Source organism: Neophocaena asiaeorientalis, unplaced genomic scaffold (assembly GCF_003031525.2).
Source record: "Neophocaena asiaeorientalis asiaeorientalis breed wild unplaced genomic scaffold, Neophocaena_asiaeorientalis_V1.1 scaffold49, whole genome shotgun sequence".
In the NCBI taxonomy this organism is placed as follows: Eukaryota; Metazoa; Chordata; class Mammalia; order Artiodactyla; family Phocoenidae; genus Neophocaena; species Neophocaena asiaeorientalis.
Window position 1 is genome coordinate 6,324,081 of NW_020172456.1, and position 22,354 is coordinate 6,346,434.

Genomic DNA, 22,354 nt, shown 5'->3' on the forward strand with positions numbered 1-22,354 from the left:
CTTCCCCAGTGGCGCAGTGGTTAAGAATACGCTTATTGGAACATTCATACACTGCTGTGGGGAATGTAAAATGGTGCAGACACTTTGGAGAACAGTCTGGTAGCTCCTCAAAATGTTAAACATAGAGTTACCATATGACTCAGTAATTCTACTTGTAGGTATATACCTAAGAGAAATAAAACCATGTGTCCACACAGATGTGTACATGAATGTTCACACAACACTATGCATAATAGCTCAAAATGGAAACAATCTAGATGCCCATTAACTGATGAATGGATGACAAATGTGACATATCCGTACAATGGAATATTATTTGGCTATAAAAAGAAACGAAATGCTAATACATGTTACAACATAGAAAAAACCTGAAAACATAATGCTATATGAAAGAAATCAGTACAAAGAACCATATAGTGTATGATTCCATTTATATGAAATGTCCAGAAGAGGCAAATCTATTATGATAGTATATTTGCTGGTGCTGGGGGGAATAGGGGTAATGGGTACAGGGTTTCTTTCTGAGGTAATGAACATATTCTAACATTAGCATGTGGTGATGGTTGCACAACTATAATAAAAACCATCGCGGACTTCCCCAGTGGCGCAGTGGTTAAGAATACGCTTGCCAGTGCAGGGGACACAGGTTCAAGCCCTGGTCCAGGAAGATCCCACATACCACGCAGCAACTAAGCCCTGTGCGCCACAACTGCTGAGCCTGAGCTCTAGAGCCCATGAGCTACAACTACTGAGCCCGTGTGCCACAACTACTGAGCCCACGCACCTAGAGCCTGTGCTCCGCAACAAGAGAAGCCACTGCAATGAGAAGCCTGTGCACCCCTTCTCGCCGCAACTAGAGGAAGCCCGCACACAGCAATAAAGATCCAACACAGCCATAAATAAATAAATAAATAAATAAATAAATAAATATATTAACAAAAACCATTGCATTGTCCACTTTAAATGGCGGGGAATGAGAGGGATTGAAGAGGTGATGTTAAGGAGTATGGGGTTTCTTTATGGGGTGTTGAAAATGTTCTAAAATCAATTGTGGTGATGGTTGAACAATTCTGTGAATATACTAATGTCACCACTTTAAATGGGTGAACTGTATAGTATGTGAATTATGTCTCAACAGAGGTATCAAAAAATAAACAAAAATAATGTACCAAATCAAGCTTAAAATTATAGCCTCACATTTTCATTTAAAGGCTTATGTTTGTTTAAATAATAACAATATTATGGCAAATGCTAGTTATATTCTACAGAATTCATTTTAATGGTGAGAGAAATATAGATGTATTTTATTAGCAAAATTAAAAGAGTCAGGAAACAAAGAAGTAACCATCAATTTTTTTTCTTTAGGCACTTACTGAAGCAACAAGTTATATTCCATAATATAAAACCTAAGAAAAATCATGTTGCTCGGGAATATGTTTTCTTTAAACAGCTTCTTGGATTTATTCAGTAAAGATATGCCATGGCCAAACAACTAAAATCACAGCAATGGAAACTGCTTAAGTTAGACATAAGTATTATCAGTATTCCACTGCCAAGTGCTAATGCTGAGATTGGATGCTAGTTGCTTTACTGCTGTCTAGGTCTCCTATTGTTTTGCTTTGTTTTGCCCACTCTGAAAAATAATTTTAAGTAATGATGGAGTTCCTTTCGTATTAAAAGGGGCATTTGCAGGTCTACCAAATGTAAGACATGGTAAAAATAATAAATGATGGTGAATATTTACTTTAATTGTAAGATTTCGCTACAGGACATCTAGCAGAATATATGCCTAGCTTAAATGTAACTATAACATAATAAAATAATGAATATTTCCTACTATCTTTTTAATAAACAGAAACATATAAAAAACTTCCTGAAATTTATTATTTTGTGTTTTAACTACTAAAACCTCTTCCTCCACTTGAAGAAAATAACAAAATCCATCTCCCACTCTTCCCTTGAGGTTATAGAAAAAGAACCTCTATGAGTTAAATTTCTACTCCTGGAAACAACAGGTTAATTTCACTACTCTGATAAATTTTAAATCTATCAGTAGTACACTGAGGCTTGCTATTGGCATGAAGTTTGGAAGAAGTGTAGTTTGAAATTCACTAGAAGACCAACTGCACGTTGAATAAACATGTTTTACATTTCTAAATATAAACTCTCAGTGTTCAGCTTTCTGATTAATTTTTGATTTTTAAAAGGTTGTTCTGGAAGACACATGTGCCTTTACATGTCAAATTCTATTGTAAACTGAGACTTTTCTGTAACAACTCTGGTTTAACACACTAATGCAATCAGATATGGTTATGTGTGTTCTGGATGCTAAGATAAGGAAGGAATATCAATTATTAGTTTATATTGGTCCCAGATAAAGAAAATATTAATCTGAAGTTAGAAGGGGCAACAGTTGGGTTTTTCTTAAAAAAAAAAAAAAAAAAGAGATGAAGAGAAGGACATGAAGAGATGATCAGGAGAGAGAATCTTCAAGTAGGAAAGGCAGTCGTGAAAGAATCACACTGCAGCTATGCTTAACAGCTATATTTCTTTCTTTTGGCTGTATGCATCTTTGAGAAAAGAGGAAAGGAAGACAAGAGGCAACTAATTACAGTGATATCTTTGAAGGCAGAGAAAACATCAGCAAACGCAAGCTCAAGGCTGGCCATAAGAGGAGGCAACTGTGTCTGGTTTCCCAGAGTGTGAAAGCTGCAGGCTGCAGATGGCTCTAAAATCTGGAAAACTCGCCCCGCACCAAAGTCATGGATCTGCCCAGGTTCTGACCCAGATAAAAGACTAATGGTGAGTTGTAAGAAGTGTTCTGATGAAGCTGAAGGATAAGGTCAAGGTCACAATTAATAGTGATTAGAGAAGCTAAGGAATCTAGGTGTCTGTTTCTTTGAAACTACTTAATATTTTCGCTGTAATATTTTAATCAAGCGTTTCACTTTTGTGAAAACGAAAAAATTGAGGGTAACTTAGTTGGGAAATGTGCTAATCTCTTCTTATTCAGTAAATCACCTCTCTAACTAAGAATAAGTAAAGAGATGACTGAGCCCTAACCAGGGGGCTCTACTGGCTAATATCCTAAGAAGCCCCAAGTGCTGACCTGAATCCCAGTGACAGCACACCTTAGACACTGAACACACTCTTACATTTCTGCAGAGAACCTAAATCCCTTTGATTTTCTTTAAAATTAATAAAATACAGTGCTTGCCGAAAAAGGGCAGTAACAATGTAAAAGGATGAAGCATTTAAATCCATAGGTCTCTGTGCAGCAAGAGTGAAATATATTAATGAAAATTTTGTAGACATGAAGTCTTATCAGAATAATATTAAAATTTTTTTTTTTTTACCTTATAAAATCAATGCCAAAGATCAGGCTGTAAAGGGATAATTTCAAAAGTCTGAGGTGCAGAATTTGGTCCATTAACAAATTTAACTATGAGAAAAGCACCAACTATTATTTCCTCCTAAAAGCTGCACTGCTGTTTAGAATTAGACTGTAACACTTTGATTCATTTTATTTTGGGAGAGTTTGATACTGCAGCACCTAAAGGAATCCATGAATTTCCAATGTAGAGAAAGGCACATACTTTCCTCTGGGTCGTCACTGGCCACGATGCTGCTGGAAAGATCCTGTACAGCAGATCGCGACTCAGCCGTAGAGTGATGAGGCCCCAGGCGACTGTCCCTCTGGGCTTCCCACTCTTCGCTGAAGCCACCATCATCACTCTCTGTCACAGGGTCTTGTGACTCACTTTCTGTGCCTTCAAGAAAAAGTGAACATCACAGTTGTATTACTTAGAAAAATCTCTTAATACCTTTAAGAAAATTACATGGAAACAGTAATTACCTGTCATCGTAACTAGGTGGGTTAGCTGGCTCTTAAACCACAAATCACGGGTTATTTCAGTGCCTGCTGGTTGCTTCCCCAACAGCTATTTCTCCCTTTTTTTCCTGAGGGCAGAGTACTGATTTATTTGGGTTTCCACCTCCCACCCATGACTCCGGTGGTAAATCCAGTTCAGTCCAAGCTAAGTGTGGTCATCCTACAATTCCTCTTCCCAATGAAAGCTCTAAAGCTGTGGGGTTGGTACCAGCCAATGTGTGGTGAGACAAAGCCTGCTGGAAATTTGGGGAAAAGTTTTCTCACTCTTTGAGAGAGACGTAAGGAGACACAAACAGCCCCTTTCCTCCCCTGGATGTTGTGTTATCTGGATATGATGCCTGGCACTGCAGTCGTCATCTTGTGACCATGAGGAGCAGAGGGCTGAGGACCAGGCTCATATCTAAGGGTAGCAGAGCAGGAAGACGGGAAAGAACTGGGGCCCCTGATAATTATCCAGTCATAAAATTAGCCAGCCGTGCAAATGCCTACACCTCAGGACTTCTGGTCAGGTGAGAGAACATTTCTTCTGATCTTTGCAGCTGGGGCTGCTGGCACTCACTGATTGATGGCACTCACCACTGGCTTTAGTGACTAAGTTATACAAGTAGACCACTATTGGGGGCTGGGAGGATGGGAAAGGAGGGAGTGAATTTTTTTATGGGCTAGTCATTTTGTTATAATGACTCGGTCTGACTGAAAATTGTGAGTATAACATGATTGTCTCAAGAACCTTCCATACGTCAAAAATAATTAAAATACATAAGTGAAGTTGATAATACTCTTTTTTCTCATTTATTTTTTATAAAATTAATACATGTTCATATTTATTCATCTACTATGAATAAATGAAGCTTGCATACTTCAGGCCTCTCGCTTGCATGGACATTTTTCTGAAAGGGGCTCTAGCAATTTTGTATTTTTAATTTGCATTGTTTTCTTAACCAGGTCTCCACAAAACCTGAATCTTCCCTGAGCTAGTTTATAAAATCAAAAAAGTACACGATTTAGAAATAAAAACATCAGTGCCTGCTCTGCCCTATCCCTCCTCACTCCCGACCCTCACCCTACCTTCAACCCTTTCAGCTGTTTATTTTGGTATTTACCTCCATAATTAATTATAAATAGCACGCTCATAATGCTGTATCTTGATGTTTTTATCTTAGGTGCACTCGGGCAACCTCTGAGTTCTATTACTTTTTTCCTTTACAGACATCCCTCTTGGAATCCTACACCCCCTTGCTCCAAACTAACTTCTAGTTCCTATAACACAGAGGTTTTCAACTGGGGGTAGCACCTCCCTTCCATGGGATGTTTGGAAATAACTAGGAGGGGGAGTTTTTGGTTATTGCAAACCTCGAAGCTACCCTTGGCATTTAGTGGGTGAGGGGCCAGGAATGCTAAACAATGTGAGGGGAGTCAACACAATGAAGAACGCCCACCACACTCCCACTGAGGAACTCTGCAGCTCACCCAGCTCCTCCTCACTTCAAGGTCCTTGCCCATGGTGCTTTCTCTTCTAGAAAGCTCTTCTTCCTCTCTTTGGCTGGCCATCTCCTGTTATCACTTCCCCAGGGAAGCCTTCCTAACTTTCCAGAACAAATGAAATTCTTCCACTATAAACTTTCATAGCAACTTACACTTCTCCTTTGTAGTGCTTATCACAACCTGAATGAGTTATTTGTTCAACATGCGTGTCTCCCCAAATAGGCTATAAACTCCACAGGAATGGGACCTCTCGTTCAGAGCCATATCCCCAGTGCCTAACAAATACTGGGCACACAGTTAGGTGCTCAATCAACATTTGTCAAAAGAACAAAATCTTGATGTACCCAAAAGACACTCATACTCACATATATATACATGTATACTCACAGACAACTAATCTTTCAATTTTCTTTAGCTTAACAAGGTTAACACAACAACCAGACCTGGAGCAACTGTTTCCTCTATTTCCCACTTCTCTACTAGGTCTACTGCTGGTCTAATGCCACCCTGTTTTGCTGCCTCGCTCACTGCAGAATGGGCCTAATATCTTTTGGTCCCAAATACGCAAATTCTAAGTTGAAAGCGTCCTCCTTGCAGTTACCCAAATGCTAGAACAGCAGTTTTCTTGGCTCTAGAAAACCTAAACTCTCCCTTTCCTGACAAACAGCAACTCAATTAAGGCCCTTTTCTCTTCTCTGACCAACCTTTATTCCGCCTCTGTTTGTCAGCTTCCTCATAAGGTTAGTCCTTGTTTTTCTTAAAAAAAAAGGTTTCCTTCCTTTTTGACTATTGATATTGTGCTGTTATTCCTCAACTTTTCTAATTATAACTCCTCCTAACTTGTGTTTGCCTTAACATCTTCTGTAGTATCCACAAGTGGGCCTTTCAATCTCCCATCCTAGGTCATCATTCTTACCCTCCTCCAGAAAGTCATGTCCACCTGGAATATTTTATCTTCTCAACATAAACATTATCAAAACTCAAATCAAATTATACTTCAGTTACTCTGGACTTGTCAGACAAGAGGTTCTCATTTTTATATGTTTGAAGAGAGTGTTTATTCTACCTTTTTAAAACCATAGCCTCAACTTGAACCTTTCCATACTGGAATTAATGGTATTTAATGGCAGAAATTCTTAACCTAGGGTGCCTTGGCTGATTGTTGGGTTTGGAGCATGTGAACTCAAATATTTATCTGTGTTTGCTAGGTATTACCACAGCTTCCAGGAGATTCTCAAAAGAAAGTGGTTAAAAAATCATTGCTTCATAACTCATAAGATGACAATGACCGTGAAAACCAGGAAATTACCAAATAAAAGCCACCTACTTTGTGCATTATAATTGGAGTTTTTGGATACCTTCCTTTGGGCTTCTGGGTCTCCTTCTGCCATATTCACCAACCACACCATTGTTGCTGTTGAGAAAGACAAAAGTCCAGGTAAGGACTGGAAACACAAAAGGAAAGCACATGAATAGAGAGCAGGCTGTTATTTCTCCACACAAATCACCAATCTTCTTAATGTCACCATAAGAATCCCTAACAATCAGAAGCAAATGCATATTAAAAACGACTGGGACGGGGCTTCCCTAGTGGTGCAGTGCTTAAGAATCGCCTGCCAATGCAGGAGACATGCGTTCCAGCCCTGGTCCAGGAAGATCCCACATGCTGTGGAGCAACTAAGCCCGCACGCCACAACTGCTGAAGCCTGTGCGCCTAGAGCCTGTGCTCTGCAACAAGAGAAGCCACCACAGTGAGAAGCCTGCGTACGGCAACGAATAGGAAGACCCAATGCAGCCATAAATAAATAAATAAAATTTTTTTTTTTTTTTAGAGAGAAAACTACAGGGACATCCCTGGTGGCGCAGTAGTTAGAATCTGCCTGCCAATGCAGGGAACACGGGTTCCAGCCCTGGTCCGCAAAGATCCCACACGCCGCGGAGCAACTAAGCCTGTGCGCCACAACTACTGAGCCTGCGCACCTAGAGCCTTTGCTCTGCAACGAGAAGCCACTGCAATGAGAAGCCCACGCACCGCAGTGAAGAGCAGCCCCCGCTCGCTGCAACTAGAGAAAGCTCTCACGCAGCAACGAAGACCCAATGCGGCCAAAAATAAATAAATAAATTTATTAAAAAAATAAAAACCACAAAAGGTTCTCTTTGATTTTGGCAGATAAAAAATAATTCTGAAACTGGACATTTACTGTAGCTTTCAAACTGTAGCTGCTATAATACAACTGCTCATTGTTATTTATAATCCCTGAAAAGTAACCAGAAGGAAAATTGTTCAGGCCAGCAAGACTCCACTGAAACAACAGCTCGACTAGTTGAATATCCTAAAACAGTGTGAATTCACTGGTGAAAATTACTTATTGGAACTAAATTAGAGGACAAACTGGGGCTCACAAAGCATCGGATGAATTACTGTAATTCGAAAGATGCAACGAATATGTTCCCTTCATGTTATGTCTTACTTCTGGGATTTTCAATAATGCTAAACTGTGTTATATACAGGGAATAAGAAAAAAAAAAAGTTAAAAGCAATAAACATAAACGGATAGTCAACTGTCTTTTCTATGTCCCCTCCACAAAAATACATATATATCAATATATCTATATAGCTCTAGATATACACACACATCTTGTCACATTTTAATTAAGAGGCAATGTGAATACTTTAAAATGGTGCTTCTCTTACATACTGCAGGTAGGATGAAACATGGCGGGGAATTTGGTAACATCTAACAAAACTACATGTACATTTACCCCCTGACCCAGCAATAATACTTTTGGAATTTATCCGGAAGATACAGCAACAATAATACAAAAATACATACAAACATGTGCCATACAGGGTGACAGCAGAAACCAAGCCAGCAGCAACCTGAGTCCAATCCAGTAATGGTAAGCAATTTTAAACAAGATACTTGGCATTTTCTGTTTCTCTGGCATCACTGATTTTACAATCATATCCATTTTCCTAATACTCTAAGGCTTCTTGAATAGCTTATGAAAGAAATACATAACCAAAGAGGATAAAAATCCTGTAATAGCTGCACTTACTCATTCACCATAGCTTTGTAATTCAGAGGTCAGACAAGTTCCATTATATGATAACCTGACTAACTGATCAAAGTAAATATTAGCCAGGTTGGGGATTCACTGTAACTAAATCCAAACCCAATGAAGAGGAAATAGGGCAACCACCGGGGTTTAAGAATTTCTGTAGTCTTCTTGGCAATGAAGGCAGCAGGTATTTATTTGATTTTCTTTCTTTATGCAAGTATAGAAAGATAAAGCTACAAACTCTTTTAACACTTAATATTAACCATGGAAATCAAGGGTCAGCAAATTTTTTCTGTAAAGGGCCGGAGAGTAAATACTGGGGCTTGTGGGTCAACATCTGGCCTCTGTTACATATTCTTCTTTGTTCTTTTCTTTTTCATTAACTCTTTAAAGATGTAAAAACCATTCTTAGCTTTCAGGCCTATACAAAAATGGGCCACGGGCCAGATTTGGCTATGGGCAGTAGTTTGCTAACCCCTGATGTAAATTATCATGAGCAGAATATATATTTGCTGAATGAATTAACATTACTAAAATAATATCTAAAAAACCCGCTTTCCAATCTTTCAACTTAACACCAAACATCTTAGATCAATAGAAAAATATGCGAATTAAAAATTAACAATCTAAAAACTTCCCAAACTGATATGAAATCAGAGAAAAACTTTACATAATGGTCAACCTCAAGGAACTGTTATCTTTGTTTTCTGAAAAGCTACCAAAGAGTAGGTGTACATTCTTCCTGTCCAAACAAGGGATAGAGAAAACAAACAAAAATGCTCACATGTTTCCTGAGGGTAAGACCCTTTTGCAAACTGAATACTCTTAACTGGGGAGTGTACAAATGCATCAAAGGATTGTATTTTTAAAGAACAAATAACTGAGAGGACTGACTTAAAAACTTTTCATATTAATGTTTATATCCATTTCAGGGGGAAAGAACTGATTAATATTGCTGTTTTTTGTATATTCTACTTGAAAAAAAACCTGTCAAACTCAATGTATGAAATGCTCACTGAAGATTCAGTATTTCATGAGAACAGATACTTTCTTGAACCTATTTCATCTACACAGGAGGTAACGTTTTATGCTTATATTTTCCCATATGTGTGGAATTACTGCAAAAATATCTCAATATTGATTGTTATACAGACTTGAGTTTTTAAAAATTCATATTATATATGAATGATTTTTTAAAAAACAGTAAGTTCTTTTTCTGAGTATAAAATTAACATACATGCTTAACGTTGTGGCAGACTGAAAGATCCTTTCTTCACCCCTCCTGCACCCACACTCTTGCCATGGTCTCGCTGAGATTGGGATGCAGTTTTCCTCTTCCTGACCAAGGACTCGGCTATGTGACTTGCTTCAACCAATGGCACATGGACAGAGATGACAGTGTGCTAATACTTAACAGGCCTGCTGCCCTCTTGTTTCTCCAGATACAAGAACATCTTCAGTTAACCCACTGGCCCAAGGAGGACAGGGAACATGTGGAGCAGAGGTACCACAGCCAAGTCTGATCAGCTGAGTCAACTGACCCGCAGGTGCAGGAGTGATGGTGACTGATAATTATTTTTAAGGCATTAAGTTGTTGTTTTTTTAAAAATAAATTTATTTATTTATTTTTGGCTGCGTTGGGTCTTCTTTGCTGCATGCAGGCTTTCTCTAGTTGTGGCGAGCAGGGGCTACTCTTCGTTGCGGTGCTTGAGCTTCTCACTGCAGTGGCTTCTCTTGTTGTGGAACATGGGCTCTAGGCACACAGGCTTAGCTGTTCTACGGCATGTGGGATCTTCCTGGATCAGGGCTCGAACCCATGTCCCCTGCAGTAGCAGGTGGATTCTTAACCACTGCGCCACCAGGGAAGTCCCCTAAGACATTAAGTTGTGAGGGGGTTTGTTACACAGCATTATTGTGGTACTAACAATAGATACAACAGTAGAAAAATGTAAAATCCTAAAACTAAGAAAAAATTTTAAACTCACAATCCCTTCACTTTGACATCCACAATTAAAAAATATAGAGTACAACAGGGACTTCAAGCAAGTTCACAAGAAAGACTGAGATGAACTAACACGTGCTCCCAACTTGACCTCTCTCTACGTTCTACTATCTTCTGCTTTTCTGTCTTCTCCTTCCTTCGGGGTCTTTCACTATTCTCATCTAATTCCTCTTACTGAACTCTTAGAGCTATTTCTACCTGCTTTGTTTATTACTTTGCTCCAGTAATTACTTCTTTTTGCTGGTCTCTTCAAAGCCTTTCTCCACTGGCTCCTTTCCCTCAACCTTCTCTCTCCTGGAACCATCTTTCCTCATACCTGTTCTCTTCTCAAGTCACCACTGCTCTGCCTGTGAACTAGTAGGTGATACTTACCTCTCCTTCTTCATCACCCAGTCTCTGTCCACTGTATCACTTCCACTGCCAGTGCCAGCAAAACCCAGACAGACACACACAGACACACACACACAGACGCACACTTTCCGCCCTTTGGAATACTGCTTCTGGTCCTATCATTCTACTGAAATTGCTCTCTTAAATGTCACTAAATGTGTCTAAAGCACCAAATTCTATATGGTTTACTTAGTCCTCATCATCCTTCACTTCTTTATAGCATCTGACATTCTCTCCTTCTTGAAACTCTGCTTTTTCAATAACTCAACAGATAAATAGGCCAAAAGTCCACAAGGATATATATCACACTGATAATACTGGTAAGTAACTGCTTGGTAAAGTATTAAGATTGGGGATGACAGTTACAATGAAATTTAACTTTATCTGTAATTCAAAAATTTTTTCAATGATAAAGTATTAATGTATTACTTGTATAATTAAAAATTAATTCTAAAAATATGGAAAAATACAATACCAAGCCAGTCATAAAACAAGAAATTTACACATGCAGCTAAAAAATACATTAAAAAGTCCAAATAATCATTAACAGTTATTACTTACTATTAACTAATAATAGTTATTAGTCAATAAGCCAAGATGAAAACTAAAATAAGATGTTGTCTATTAGTTTCCCATACACATACACAAACAAGTGATAATGAAGGTGTTAGTTAATTAGGACCTTCACACTACTGAAGGGAATATAAATTGGTATAGCCTTTTTTTTTTTTTTTGTGGTATGCGGGCCTCTCACTGCTGTGGCCTCTCCCATTGCAGAGCACAGGCTCCGGACGCGCAGGTCCAGCGGCCACGGCCCATGGGCCCAGCCGTTTCGTAGCACGTGGGATCCTCCCGGACCGGGGCATGAACCCGTGTCCCCTGCATCGGCAGGTGGACTCCCAACCACTGCGCCACCAGGGAAGCCCTGGTATAGCCTTTTGAGGAGGCAATCTGGCACTATCTATCAAAATTTAAAGGCACACATCCTTTGACTTAGCAATTCCATTTCTATGAATGTATCTGTACAACAATATTCACAAACTCATAAATGTTCTCTGCAAGCATTGTTTGTAATGGGAAATGATCACTAAAGATACCCCTTATTTTATCTATATAAGAGAAAACTATGCAGACATTTCACGTACTGATATGAAAAAATAGTCATGCTACTGCTAAGTGAAAAATGCTGGTTTTCCCAATTTTCTGATATTTTCTTATGTTCCATTTACTATTCTCTCTTCATTTCTCACTCTCTAAACATAGTAGTTGACAAAGATCTACTCCTGGTGTCCTCTTCTCTTCTCTTTGATTTGAATCACTCATCCACTCCCACAGCTGCAACTGTCACCTCCATGCTGATGTTCTTCAATTCTGCATCTCTATTATCAACCTTTTCCTTTGCACTGGTACTTCATTTCTAAACTCCCGCCGGAAATTTCTACCTGGATGGCTCACAGGTCCTGCCAAGAAAATTAGATATGGGCTACAGGCAACACTACACAGATTTCTCAAATAAGAAAAACCCCTCTTCTTTATCATCCTCCCTTTAAGCTTTAAACTTCTCTCACTCGTCACTAAGAATGACTGAAACTACCTCCAAAAGCTCTCATCAAGGCCTTTCCCTTGACTGCCATTACCTATCCCATAATTCAGACTCTCATTACTTTCCACCTAGATCATGGCAATATCTGTTTAGTTATGCTTCCCGTTCTCTCTCCCTCCCGTTCATCTTGCACAATGCTGCAAGCTTACAAAGGCACAGCTCTGATCACATTAGTCTTCTGTTAAGAACCTTCTGTGATTCCCAAGTGATCATGAATAGAATACAGAGATCTAAACCAGTCCTTCAAAGCTATCCGTGATCTTGCCCTGAGTGCCTTTCCAAATCCATCTCCTAGTACTCTCCCTATTTTGTACTCCATGTTCTAGTCAACTGGAACACTTGAAATTTGAAGAAGATGCCACACACTTATGCCTCCAAGCCATTCTTTGTGAAAGCCCACTTTTTAAAAAAAAAATTTATTTGGCTGCATTGGGTCTTTGTTGCTGTGCGGGCTTCAGTAGTTGTGGCGCGCAGGCTCAGTAGTTGTGGCACAGGGGCTTAGTTGCTCCATGGCATGTGGGATCTTCCCGGATCAGGGATCGAACCCGTGTCCCCTGCACTGGCAGGCGGATTCTTAACCACTGCGCCATCAGGGAAGTCCCCAAGCCCACTTTTGGAAACGACTCTTCCATCTGCGCTTGCTGAAATCCTACCCACCCTTTGAAGGTTCAATCCAAATGCTGTCTCTTCCATGAAGCCTTTCTCTGATTCCCCATTTAGATTTTCCCTGTTTTGAGCTCTTTCTGCATTTTGCGTTCCTTCTGAATAATCGGATAACAGCCTGCCTCGAATGTTGTTTACATACTTGTCTTATCTCACTTCTAAATTGTAAGCAAGGGAATTCCCTGGCGGTCCAGTGGTTACGACTCTTGAGTTTTCACTGCTGAGGGCTTGGGTTCGATTCCTGGTCGGGGAACTAAGATCTCACATGCCGTGCAGCACAGCCGAAAAACAAAAATGTAAGCAAATGCACTCTGAGGGAAAGCAAAGTATCTTAATCATATATATATTTTTTAATTTAGTTTTTGGCCATGCCATGGCAGGTGGGATCTTAGTTCCCCAACCAGGCCCCCTGCATTGGAAGCATGGAGTCTTAACCACTGGACAGCCAGGGAAGTCCCTCTTAATCATCTTTATATCCTCCACAGTGCTCTGTGGGAGCAGATCAGGTCAATGATGAATAAATAGTTACTGAATGATTAGGAAGTGTATGACTCTAAAACCAAAAAAAGGGCAAACACATTCTGAAGGAAAAGTACAATTCTTTCAACATGCTAGTGCAAGATCCACCTACAATATATGTATATAACAAGTACTCAACAGTTCTTCATTAATAAGATTTTAAATGAGAATACTGGCTCCTCAATCTCTAAATATTTCTTGTATCTCCACACATACTGAAAACTCTCTTGAACCAATGTCAGGCAGAAGATAATAATTTGCAAGGAAACAGATCTGCAGCATTTCCATCAATGCTATGCATTTAAGGTGAGAAAAAGTACCACGATAATGATCATAATTACATGTGTTTGAATCTCTGTAAATTCTAAGCTGTTCACTAACTTAACATCATTCTGAAATACTTACAAGAGTAAATAAGAGCCGGAAAGAGAGTTTCATTCCTCTCCTGAGCTGTTTCAACCAGCATACGAAGTGGGCCTTTTGGACACAAAACAGCCACTAAATCTAGAAAAAGGAAAATAGAAAAGATATCTGAAAAATGTATTGGCTAAACTTGTAAATGGGTGTGTGAGGGAGGAATTAACCAATTGAAAAGGTTTAATTTTTTTTACACAGAAAGATGTTGAATTAATATGAAATAAACAGCAGGTAAGCTGATGGGGGAGGCGGATGGAGACAATCTAAACAAAATACACAAAACCACACAGAGACCTGTGCAAACTTCATTTTGGTTTGACTGCTATTTGGTTAGTTTACAGTGTATCATCGTTGGGTTCTTGGAATAAGTCTTCTCAGTTTGAAGAGAAGAGGCAGAAATAATGACAAGACAGAATTATTCTAGAGCAGTTGTCAATTTCCAAAGCAGAAACAAGGACAAGCCATTTCCAAACAAAACATACCTATGAGCCACAAACTGAAGGTTTACTTTAGGAGGGGATTTAATAGAGGGGATTTGACTTAACTTTTCAAAATATGAAGAACAGAGTAGAAGAGATTCATCTTCTCCCCTTTTTGAAAACAGTATATGTACTATTTAGGGATACTTGAAATAAGAGGGCAGTAAATTCAAACAAATAACTAATAAACCTCTGCATGAGTTTAGCATTTCTTTAGCTCTCCTGTCAAAAGCACTTCACAAATATTTAGGTCTCAGAATACACGTGGTGCTGAAAAGTGTCCTATTTTACGAAAACAGCAACTCGGAGGAGGAAGCAATATGCATAAATTATTCTTGATTCTACCACCATCTGTCTCCAATAACTGCAGTTTTTCTTACATTTGCTATGTCGTGAAAATTCAGAGTATAGAAATACAGAAAATAATTTCAAACATTTAATAATGGGAAACAGATATAGGTAAATTTGTAAAGGAAGATTCGATAGCTTGTGTTGACATTACTATCGTTCAGATGCATTTAAGTAAAAAACCTCACACCTGCAAGTGGTCATGTCTTCTTGTACACTACTACTACTACTACTACTACTACAATAAAACACACACACACACACACACACACACACACACACACACACACACACACGAAATCTCTACTCTCACTGCTTCCATTTTGATTTGTTTGGGATGAGAAAAGGGAAATTTGCCGTTCTCTGAAATAATGAGATTTCTAACCTGTTTCAACCTGCGATGTCCTGTAACTATCTTGGTTTTATGACACACTACTCCTTATAGAATTGCTAAATGATAAACCCTTATTTTTTAGAGCAATTAAAGTGAATTAAAATTAATTTTGTTTTGAAATTCTTAGAACAATCTTTGTGACATCTTCAGATCTTATGGAAATGGAGTTAAGAATCATTACTCTAAATATTGGGCACAAAAGTCTTTTATTTTAAAGGAACTCAAAAGGTCTGTGGAGATAATTTGCATATGTATGGAAGAAACAGAGGGTTGATGGGAGAAACAGTGTAATGTAGTAGAAAGAATATGGGACTTAGGACTCATATTCTAGATCAAATGGTGTTAAGCTTGGGCAAATACTTTACCTCTACACACTTCAGGTTCTTAGCAGTAAAACAAGAATAACTGCCTTGCTTACTTCACAGGATTATACATTTTAAAGAAACAGCTAATATTTACTGATAGATACCGTTATACGTGTGTACTGTACATATTGTTTAATTTAATCTTCATAATCACTAAGACTCGGGGGTTGAGCAATGTGTCTGTGGCCACATACCCAATAAATGATAGGAGTAGAAGAGTCTGGATTTGAACCCAGGCAGTCTGTCTCCAGAACTGGCATTTCTTTTTTAATATCAAAAATGGAATCAGACTCTATTATGATTCAACCCTGATGTTTCATTTAATCAAGTTTTAACTTGCTCTAGTATGTCATAATGGTGCCCTCGTGAGGCCTGTAGTGTGAGACTGTATGGTGGTGAAAGTTCCATTGCACACCTTGTTCAAGAGCCCAGCATTGTATATTTAGAAGTGAAATAGTCACTATAACAATATCTGGAACTCCAAAGTGGATAAAGTGAGGAGGCCTGTATTGTGGGTTTAATACGTACTGAGACATGTATAACTTTGATTTCTATTTTTGGTATCTGTGAGGCAAGAGATTCTCAGTTATTTTTCCTAAAGAGGGAAAACTTGGATAAGTAATTGCTGTTGCTACCACTGGCAGAATCAGGTGGCTAGACCACTTGCAATGTTCCAAGGGTCTGTAAAAATGCACAGATGGAGCCAACTGTTGGCCAGATTAAGGCAGTATGCAGGCCTCTCACTGTTGTGGCCTCTCCCGTTGCAGAGCACAGGCTCCAGACGCGCAGGCTCAGCGGCCATAGCTCACCGGCCCAGCTGCTCTGCAGCATGTGGGATCCTCCCAGACCGGGGCACGAACCCACGTCCCCTGCATCGCAGGCGGATTCTCAACCACTGCGCCACCAGGGAAGCCCCACATGTAGTTTTGATGCTGTCCATAAAGTGTACAAACTCCCACTGCTGTTTGTTCACTGATTTGATCCCAAAGGGCTCCCGTGGTAGCCAGGGGTCCAAGAGAGGGGTGACCTCCTCTAGCACCTTGTCAACTGGCAAGGGACTGAGGAAAGAAGAGTCCACCCTCTCCTATGGGTGAGATAGTCCAGGGGGCCCAGACTCAGCTCTATCATATGGCTAACATTTCTGTCTTAGCAAGGAGGCCCTGGTGGCTGTGCTGAGCTTGTAGAATGCTGCCTCCATGATATGGAGATAAGGAGCAGATGGATTTGGAGCTTCACAGGTTCAGGGCCTGTGAAAACCTGTTTCCAGGAGAGCTTGGAATGTAGTCAGAAATGGCCATTCTAAACGTGTACAGCATGGGACTGAAAAGTGTGGTTCCTCACACCAGAGATCCGTGGGCAACTGATGATCATAGTGAGTGATCCAGATATTTCAGGAGGTATGAGAAGACGTTGCTAAAGCCTCTAAAGCGGGAGAAGGGACACTAACGGAAGTAACTACTGTATTATAATTTGGACAGTTCTAGAACCTTATGTTGTAGGAGGTCCCCATTCAAGGTGGGCCAATTTGTAACAGTATAAAAAGGCTTAAGTAAAATTTGTAAATGAAGAGTATATTGCCTCCAGATCTCCAAAGGGCCTAAAACATAGTGGGCTTGTTTTAACATCATGGGCGCCGAGAGGGTCAGCTGCTATTTCTTGACAGTGCCAGAGATGCAGAAGCCCTCAGCTTACCAAGTAACTTTCAGGAATTTAACTGGGGTGGCAGAGCCTTGTACTATGTACAGAGAAATGCCACCTCCCTTTTGAACTCTATTGTGAATATCTGTATATCCTCACCAAGTAGGTCCAGTGAATTTATTCAGAGGATGATATCATCAGTGTAATGTTGTATCTGTGCTCCTGGACAAAGGTGGATGTGGTTAAGATCCAGCCTGCAAAGATTTTGTGCAACAGTAGTAGGGCTGCTAAAGTACCTGAGTCACTAGGTAAAGATATAATGTGTCCCTTTGAAGGAGAAAGCAAACTGTGGCTGTTGAAAAAGGCATGGAACAGAAGAACATATTGATAATATCTCTGACTGCAAAGTATTAACCAGCTGCTGCCTGGATGGAGCGCAGAACTGGCATTCTTGATCGCAGCTGTGCAATGAAAAGATGAGTACTTTGCAAACCATCAAATACTATACAACCTAAGGCCACTATGAAAAGTCCGTCACAAAGAGTATATGACTTTTACAGTTCTGTGACTGACTGCTCAAATATGAGAACAGAGCCAATCGAATTCTATTTCCACAGACGTTTTATTCATCAATCAAGGGGGAATGATGAGGTTTTCTACTACAGGTCACCTGACATTTTAATAAGCATTTGAATAGGGATGAAAGAACACTGCAGTTATCATACAGAGACCACAAATTGACCTCTGAAAACGGATCTCTTTTTGGCTTTTATGCAAAGTGAGAGTTGCAGAGTTCACATCTTGGTTATTCATGGCTAAGGTATATTCCGACTTTTCAGGACCCATGTCACATGGGTTGCTAATAAATATGAAGCTCACACTGCCCAAATAAGTTTTACCTTTAAAAGAGTAATTCTACCCAAGTTGCCTTATAAAAAGTAGTTAACTTAATTTTTATATTAAAAATTAGTTGAGCATTTTATGTGTGTCAAGCACTCTGCTAGTGCTTTCCGACAAATATTCTGAGAAGCATTATTCCCATTTTCCAAATGAGGAAACTGAAGCTCGAAGGGCCCAAATCACCTTCATAAAGTCATGAAGGTCATAAAGTCATGAAGGCCATCAGTGGTAGCGATGGGATTTGAATCTAAGTCTTAGGACCAGCAGTCTATGGATCCTTCCACTAACTCATCACTGAGTTAAACTGGGGGGATTAATAAAACATTTTTAAAGAACTTAACCTCAAAAAATTTGAAATCTTTATATGAAAAAGATAGTAGAGTTAACTGATTATTTACTGAAAAGCTATGGGACATTACTGTTGTCATTTTCCCTAAGTCAAGATAACTAGAAGAGGAAGGAAAACACACCAGGAGGTATTTCTGTGATGAACAAAATGTCAGTCTTGGGTTTTACCATATACTGAAATCACAGCCAAGATGAGCCACGCGGTCCATTCTGGGAGGTACTTGATAAATACCAGGGCCATGAGGGCACTGATCATAATGAGATATGCCTGCTGGAGTCTCAGTGGACCTTTCCAGTGAATGGCAATCATTCCCACCACACCAAAATTCCAGATCAGGAGTGCAACTGTAATGTAGTCCATGGCGACATTATAGGTTTTAAACACTTCCCTGAAAAAAATTAAACAGATATCTAAAAAGATTTGCATACAATAAGTTTCATCAAAACATTTTTTAGAACTATGGTTCTAACACAGATACTCATTAGATATTCACATCCCAGCTTCACACTTTTACCATATCTTTCTTTAAATTAATGCACTTTTTTCCTCAAGTTGAGCTTATTTTAATAGAAAACTCTGTATCAGTCATATAAATGGGAAACCAGTATCACAGGCCACAGTTGTAAAAATAAGTACAAAAATTTTAATAAAAGGCCATATAACACCTAAAATGCTATTCTATACTTTGGGAAATGCTTGTTTGAAGTATCTGAAATTGGAAAAAATTAAACATGCAAAATAAATTTTAGAGCTTAGGACATAAGGTGTTATTTTCATAAAATTTAGTGCAGCCATTAAATATATATATGTTTTATACACATGCACACAAACATGGGATATAGGCATGATATATTGTTGCCGGAAAAAAAAATATCATCTCATTTACATGAAATAATGTGTGAGAAGAGAGAGCAAGAGATCGATGTAGTAGTTCCTGAAAAGATGCAGGACTTATCTTTAGATGATGGGAGTCTGGAATTTTTAAAACTTTTCTTCCTTTCTTTTTTTTTTTTTTCACAATGAATGAATGAATGAATTTTTATAATGAAGAAAACAGTATTTTAATTTTGGGAGGGGGAATTCCATCTTAAAATAAAGAGATACAAATATAGAAGATGGGTAACTGAGGAGAAAGAAAGTGCTCGTTTATTTAAGCACAAACTTTGGTTTCTGGAGACTATCCAGAAAGGTGATCTTTCCATTTTGAAATTTCAAAATAAATGTTGAAATTTCTGGATGATGTAGCTATTTGTATTAAGCATTTCAGATATCCCAGCACTCAAAACAAAAAACCCCCAAAACTCCAAACTACTGTTATCTTTAGCTAGGTAATACATGCCTAAAATGCAAAATTCCCAACATATACTGTGAAAAGTTTCCCCCCAAACCTTGTCTCTCTCTCCAAAGGAAAGCACTATTATTAACTTCATATGCATCCTTCCAGAGAGTGTCCATACATATCATAAATATACTTCTTTACCGGATACAAATGATAGCATACACATTGTTCTAAACCAGGGTTTTTTCTCTTAATGATATTCCTGGAGAACTTTCCACAGTAGTATACTAGAGTACCTCATTCTTTTCAATGGCTTTATTGTATGGATGTACCATAATTTATTTAACCAGTTTTCTATTGATGGATACTTAGACTGATTCCATTCTTTTGCTATCAGAAACAATGCTGCAATGATTATCCCTACAGATTACTAGGTTCAGGACATATTCATATAAAACTTTAATGGATATGCTGAACTGCTCTTAATCAAAGTTTTACACCAATGTGTGCATGTTTATTTTCCTGCAACCTTGCCAAATTAGAACATTTATTAAACTATTTAATCCTTGTTAACCTAATGTACAGCTTTAATTAGCATTAATTTTATAAGGAGGGTGTGCATATTTTCATATATTTAAAAGTAACTTGTCTTTCTCTTTCTGTTGACTATTTTTTCATATCCTTCGCCCATTTTTTTTCTGTTAGGTTGTTGTTGATCTTATTGCCATGTAGAGGTTTATATATAAAGTAAATTAGCCTTTGTCTATAAAATGAGTTGAAAACACACTTAGCAGTTGGTCATTCATCTTCTGATTTTTTTCATGGTGTGGTTGGTTGGCTTGATTTTTAGGTTTTGTGTGAATGTGTGTGTGTGTATATATATATATGTGTATATATTTATATATAAAACATTAGATTTAAGGAAGGACCTTTTAAGTTACATAATTAAATATATATATATATATATATACTTAAATTCCCCATCCCCATGGGTTTTCTCTAGTCCTTTTACGGTTTTACTTTCATATTTAAATTTTTAATCCACTGGAATTTATCCTGGTATAGATATAAAGAAGAAATTCAAAATTTTCCTCTGGATGACTACCCAATTATCTCAACACCAATTACTAAATAATCCATTTACAGCCTACTGTTTCTATACTACCTTTATCATAAATTAAATTCCTTTATATATTTGAGCATTTTTTTAAGTCCTTCTAATCTATTTATATATAAAACATTAGATTTAAGGAAGGACCTTTTAAGTTACATAATTAAATATATATATATATATATATACTTAAATTCCCCATCCCCATGGGTTTTCTCTAGTCCTTTTACGGTTTTACTTTCATATTTAAATTTTTAATCCACTGGAATTTATCCTGGTATAGATATAAAGAAGAAATTCAAAATTTTCCTCTGGATGACTACCCAATTATCTCAACACCAATTACTAAATAATCCATTTACAGCCTACTGTTTCTATACTACCTTTATCATAAATTAAATTCCTTTATATATTTGAGCATTTTTTTAAGTCCTTCTAATCTTTTCTACTGATTATCTGTTTATAGTGCAGGTGTCACTTTTAATTATTATAGTTTTATAATTTTTTTTGTTTTAAGTTATTTATTTATTTTTGGTTGTGTTGGCTCTTCGTTGCTGCGCATGGGCTTTCTCTAGTTGTGGCGAGCGGGGGCCACTCTTCGTTGCAGTGCACGGGCATTGCGGTGGCTTCTCTTGTTGCAGAGCACGGGCTCTAGGCGCATGGGCTTAGTTGCTCCACGGCATGTGGGATCTTCCCGGACCAGGGCTTGAACCCATGTCCCCTGCATTGGCAGGCAGATTCTTAACCACTGTGCCACCAGGGAAGTCTCTAGTTTTATAATTTTGTATCAGGTAGGAGTAGTATCCCTCAGTTTTCTTCTTTTTTACGATTCTTGGGGGTACCTTCACTTATTTATTTTTTCAAATAAATTTTAAAATTATCTTGTCCAGATTAAAAATAAATCTTATTTGTATTTTTATTGGGCTTATATTAAAATTTAAAATAAACTTAAGAGAGAACTGACATCTTTATGATGATATTCTTTCTATGTAACCTGGTATAATTTTCCATTTGTACTTCGTTGCAGTGCACGGGCATTGCGGTGGCTTCTCTTGTTGCAGAGCACGGGCTCTAGGCGCATGGGCTTAGTTGCTCCACGGCATGTGGGATCTTCCCGGACCAGGGCTTGAACCCATGTCCCCTGCATTGGCAGGCAGATTCTTAACCACTGTGCCACCAGGGAAGTCTCTAGTTTTATAATTTTGTATCAGGTAGGAGTAGTATCCCTCAGTTTTCTTCTTTTTTACGATTCTTGGGGGTACCTTCACTTATTTATTTTTTCAAATAAATTTTAAAATTATCTTGTCCAGATTAAAAATAAATCTTATTTGTATTTTTATTGGGCTTATATTAAAATTTAAAATAAACTTAAGAGAGAACTGACATCTTTATGATGATATTCTTTCTATGTAACCTGGTATAATTTTCCGTTTGTTTAAGTCTTCTTTTTAAGCCCT

General features: G+C 38.3%; 1 protein-coding gene across 3 annotated transcripts in view; it reads right to left on the reverse strand.

Annotated features, from left to right (window-relative positions):
• PSEN1 (presenilin 1) overlaps positions 1-22,354 on the reverse strand; it is an 80,042-nt gene that overhangs the window by 11,594 nt on the left and 46,094 nt on the right. For all 3 annotated transcript variants that reach the window (XM_024737781.1, XM_024737782.1, XM_024737780.1), the window contains 4 exons: positions 18,675-18,895; positions 14,023-14,121; positions 6,705-6,791; positions 3,597-3,770 (listed from right to left, as the gene is read on the reverse strand). In XM_024737781.1, the coding sequence (XP_024593549.1) occupies positions 3,597-3,770; positions 6,705-6,791; positions 14,023-14,121; positions 18,675-18,895 (581 nt within the window). The remainder of the gene's footprint in view (positions 1-3,596; positions 3,771-6,704; positions 6,792-14,022; positions 14,122-18,674; positions 18,896-22,354) is intronic.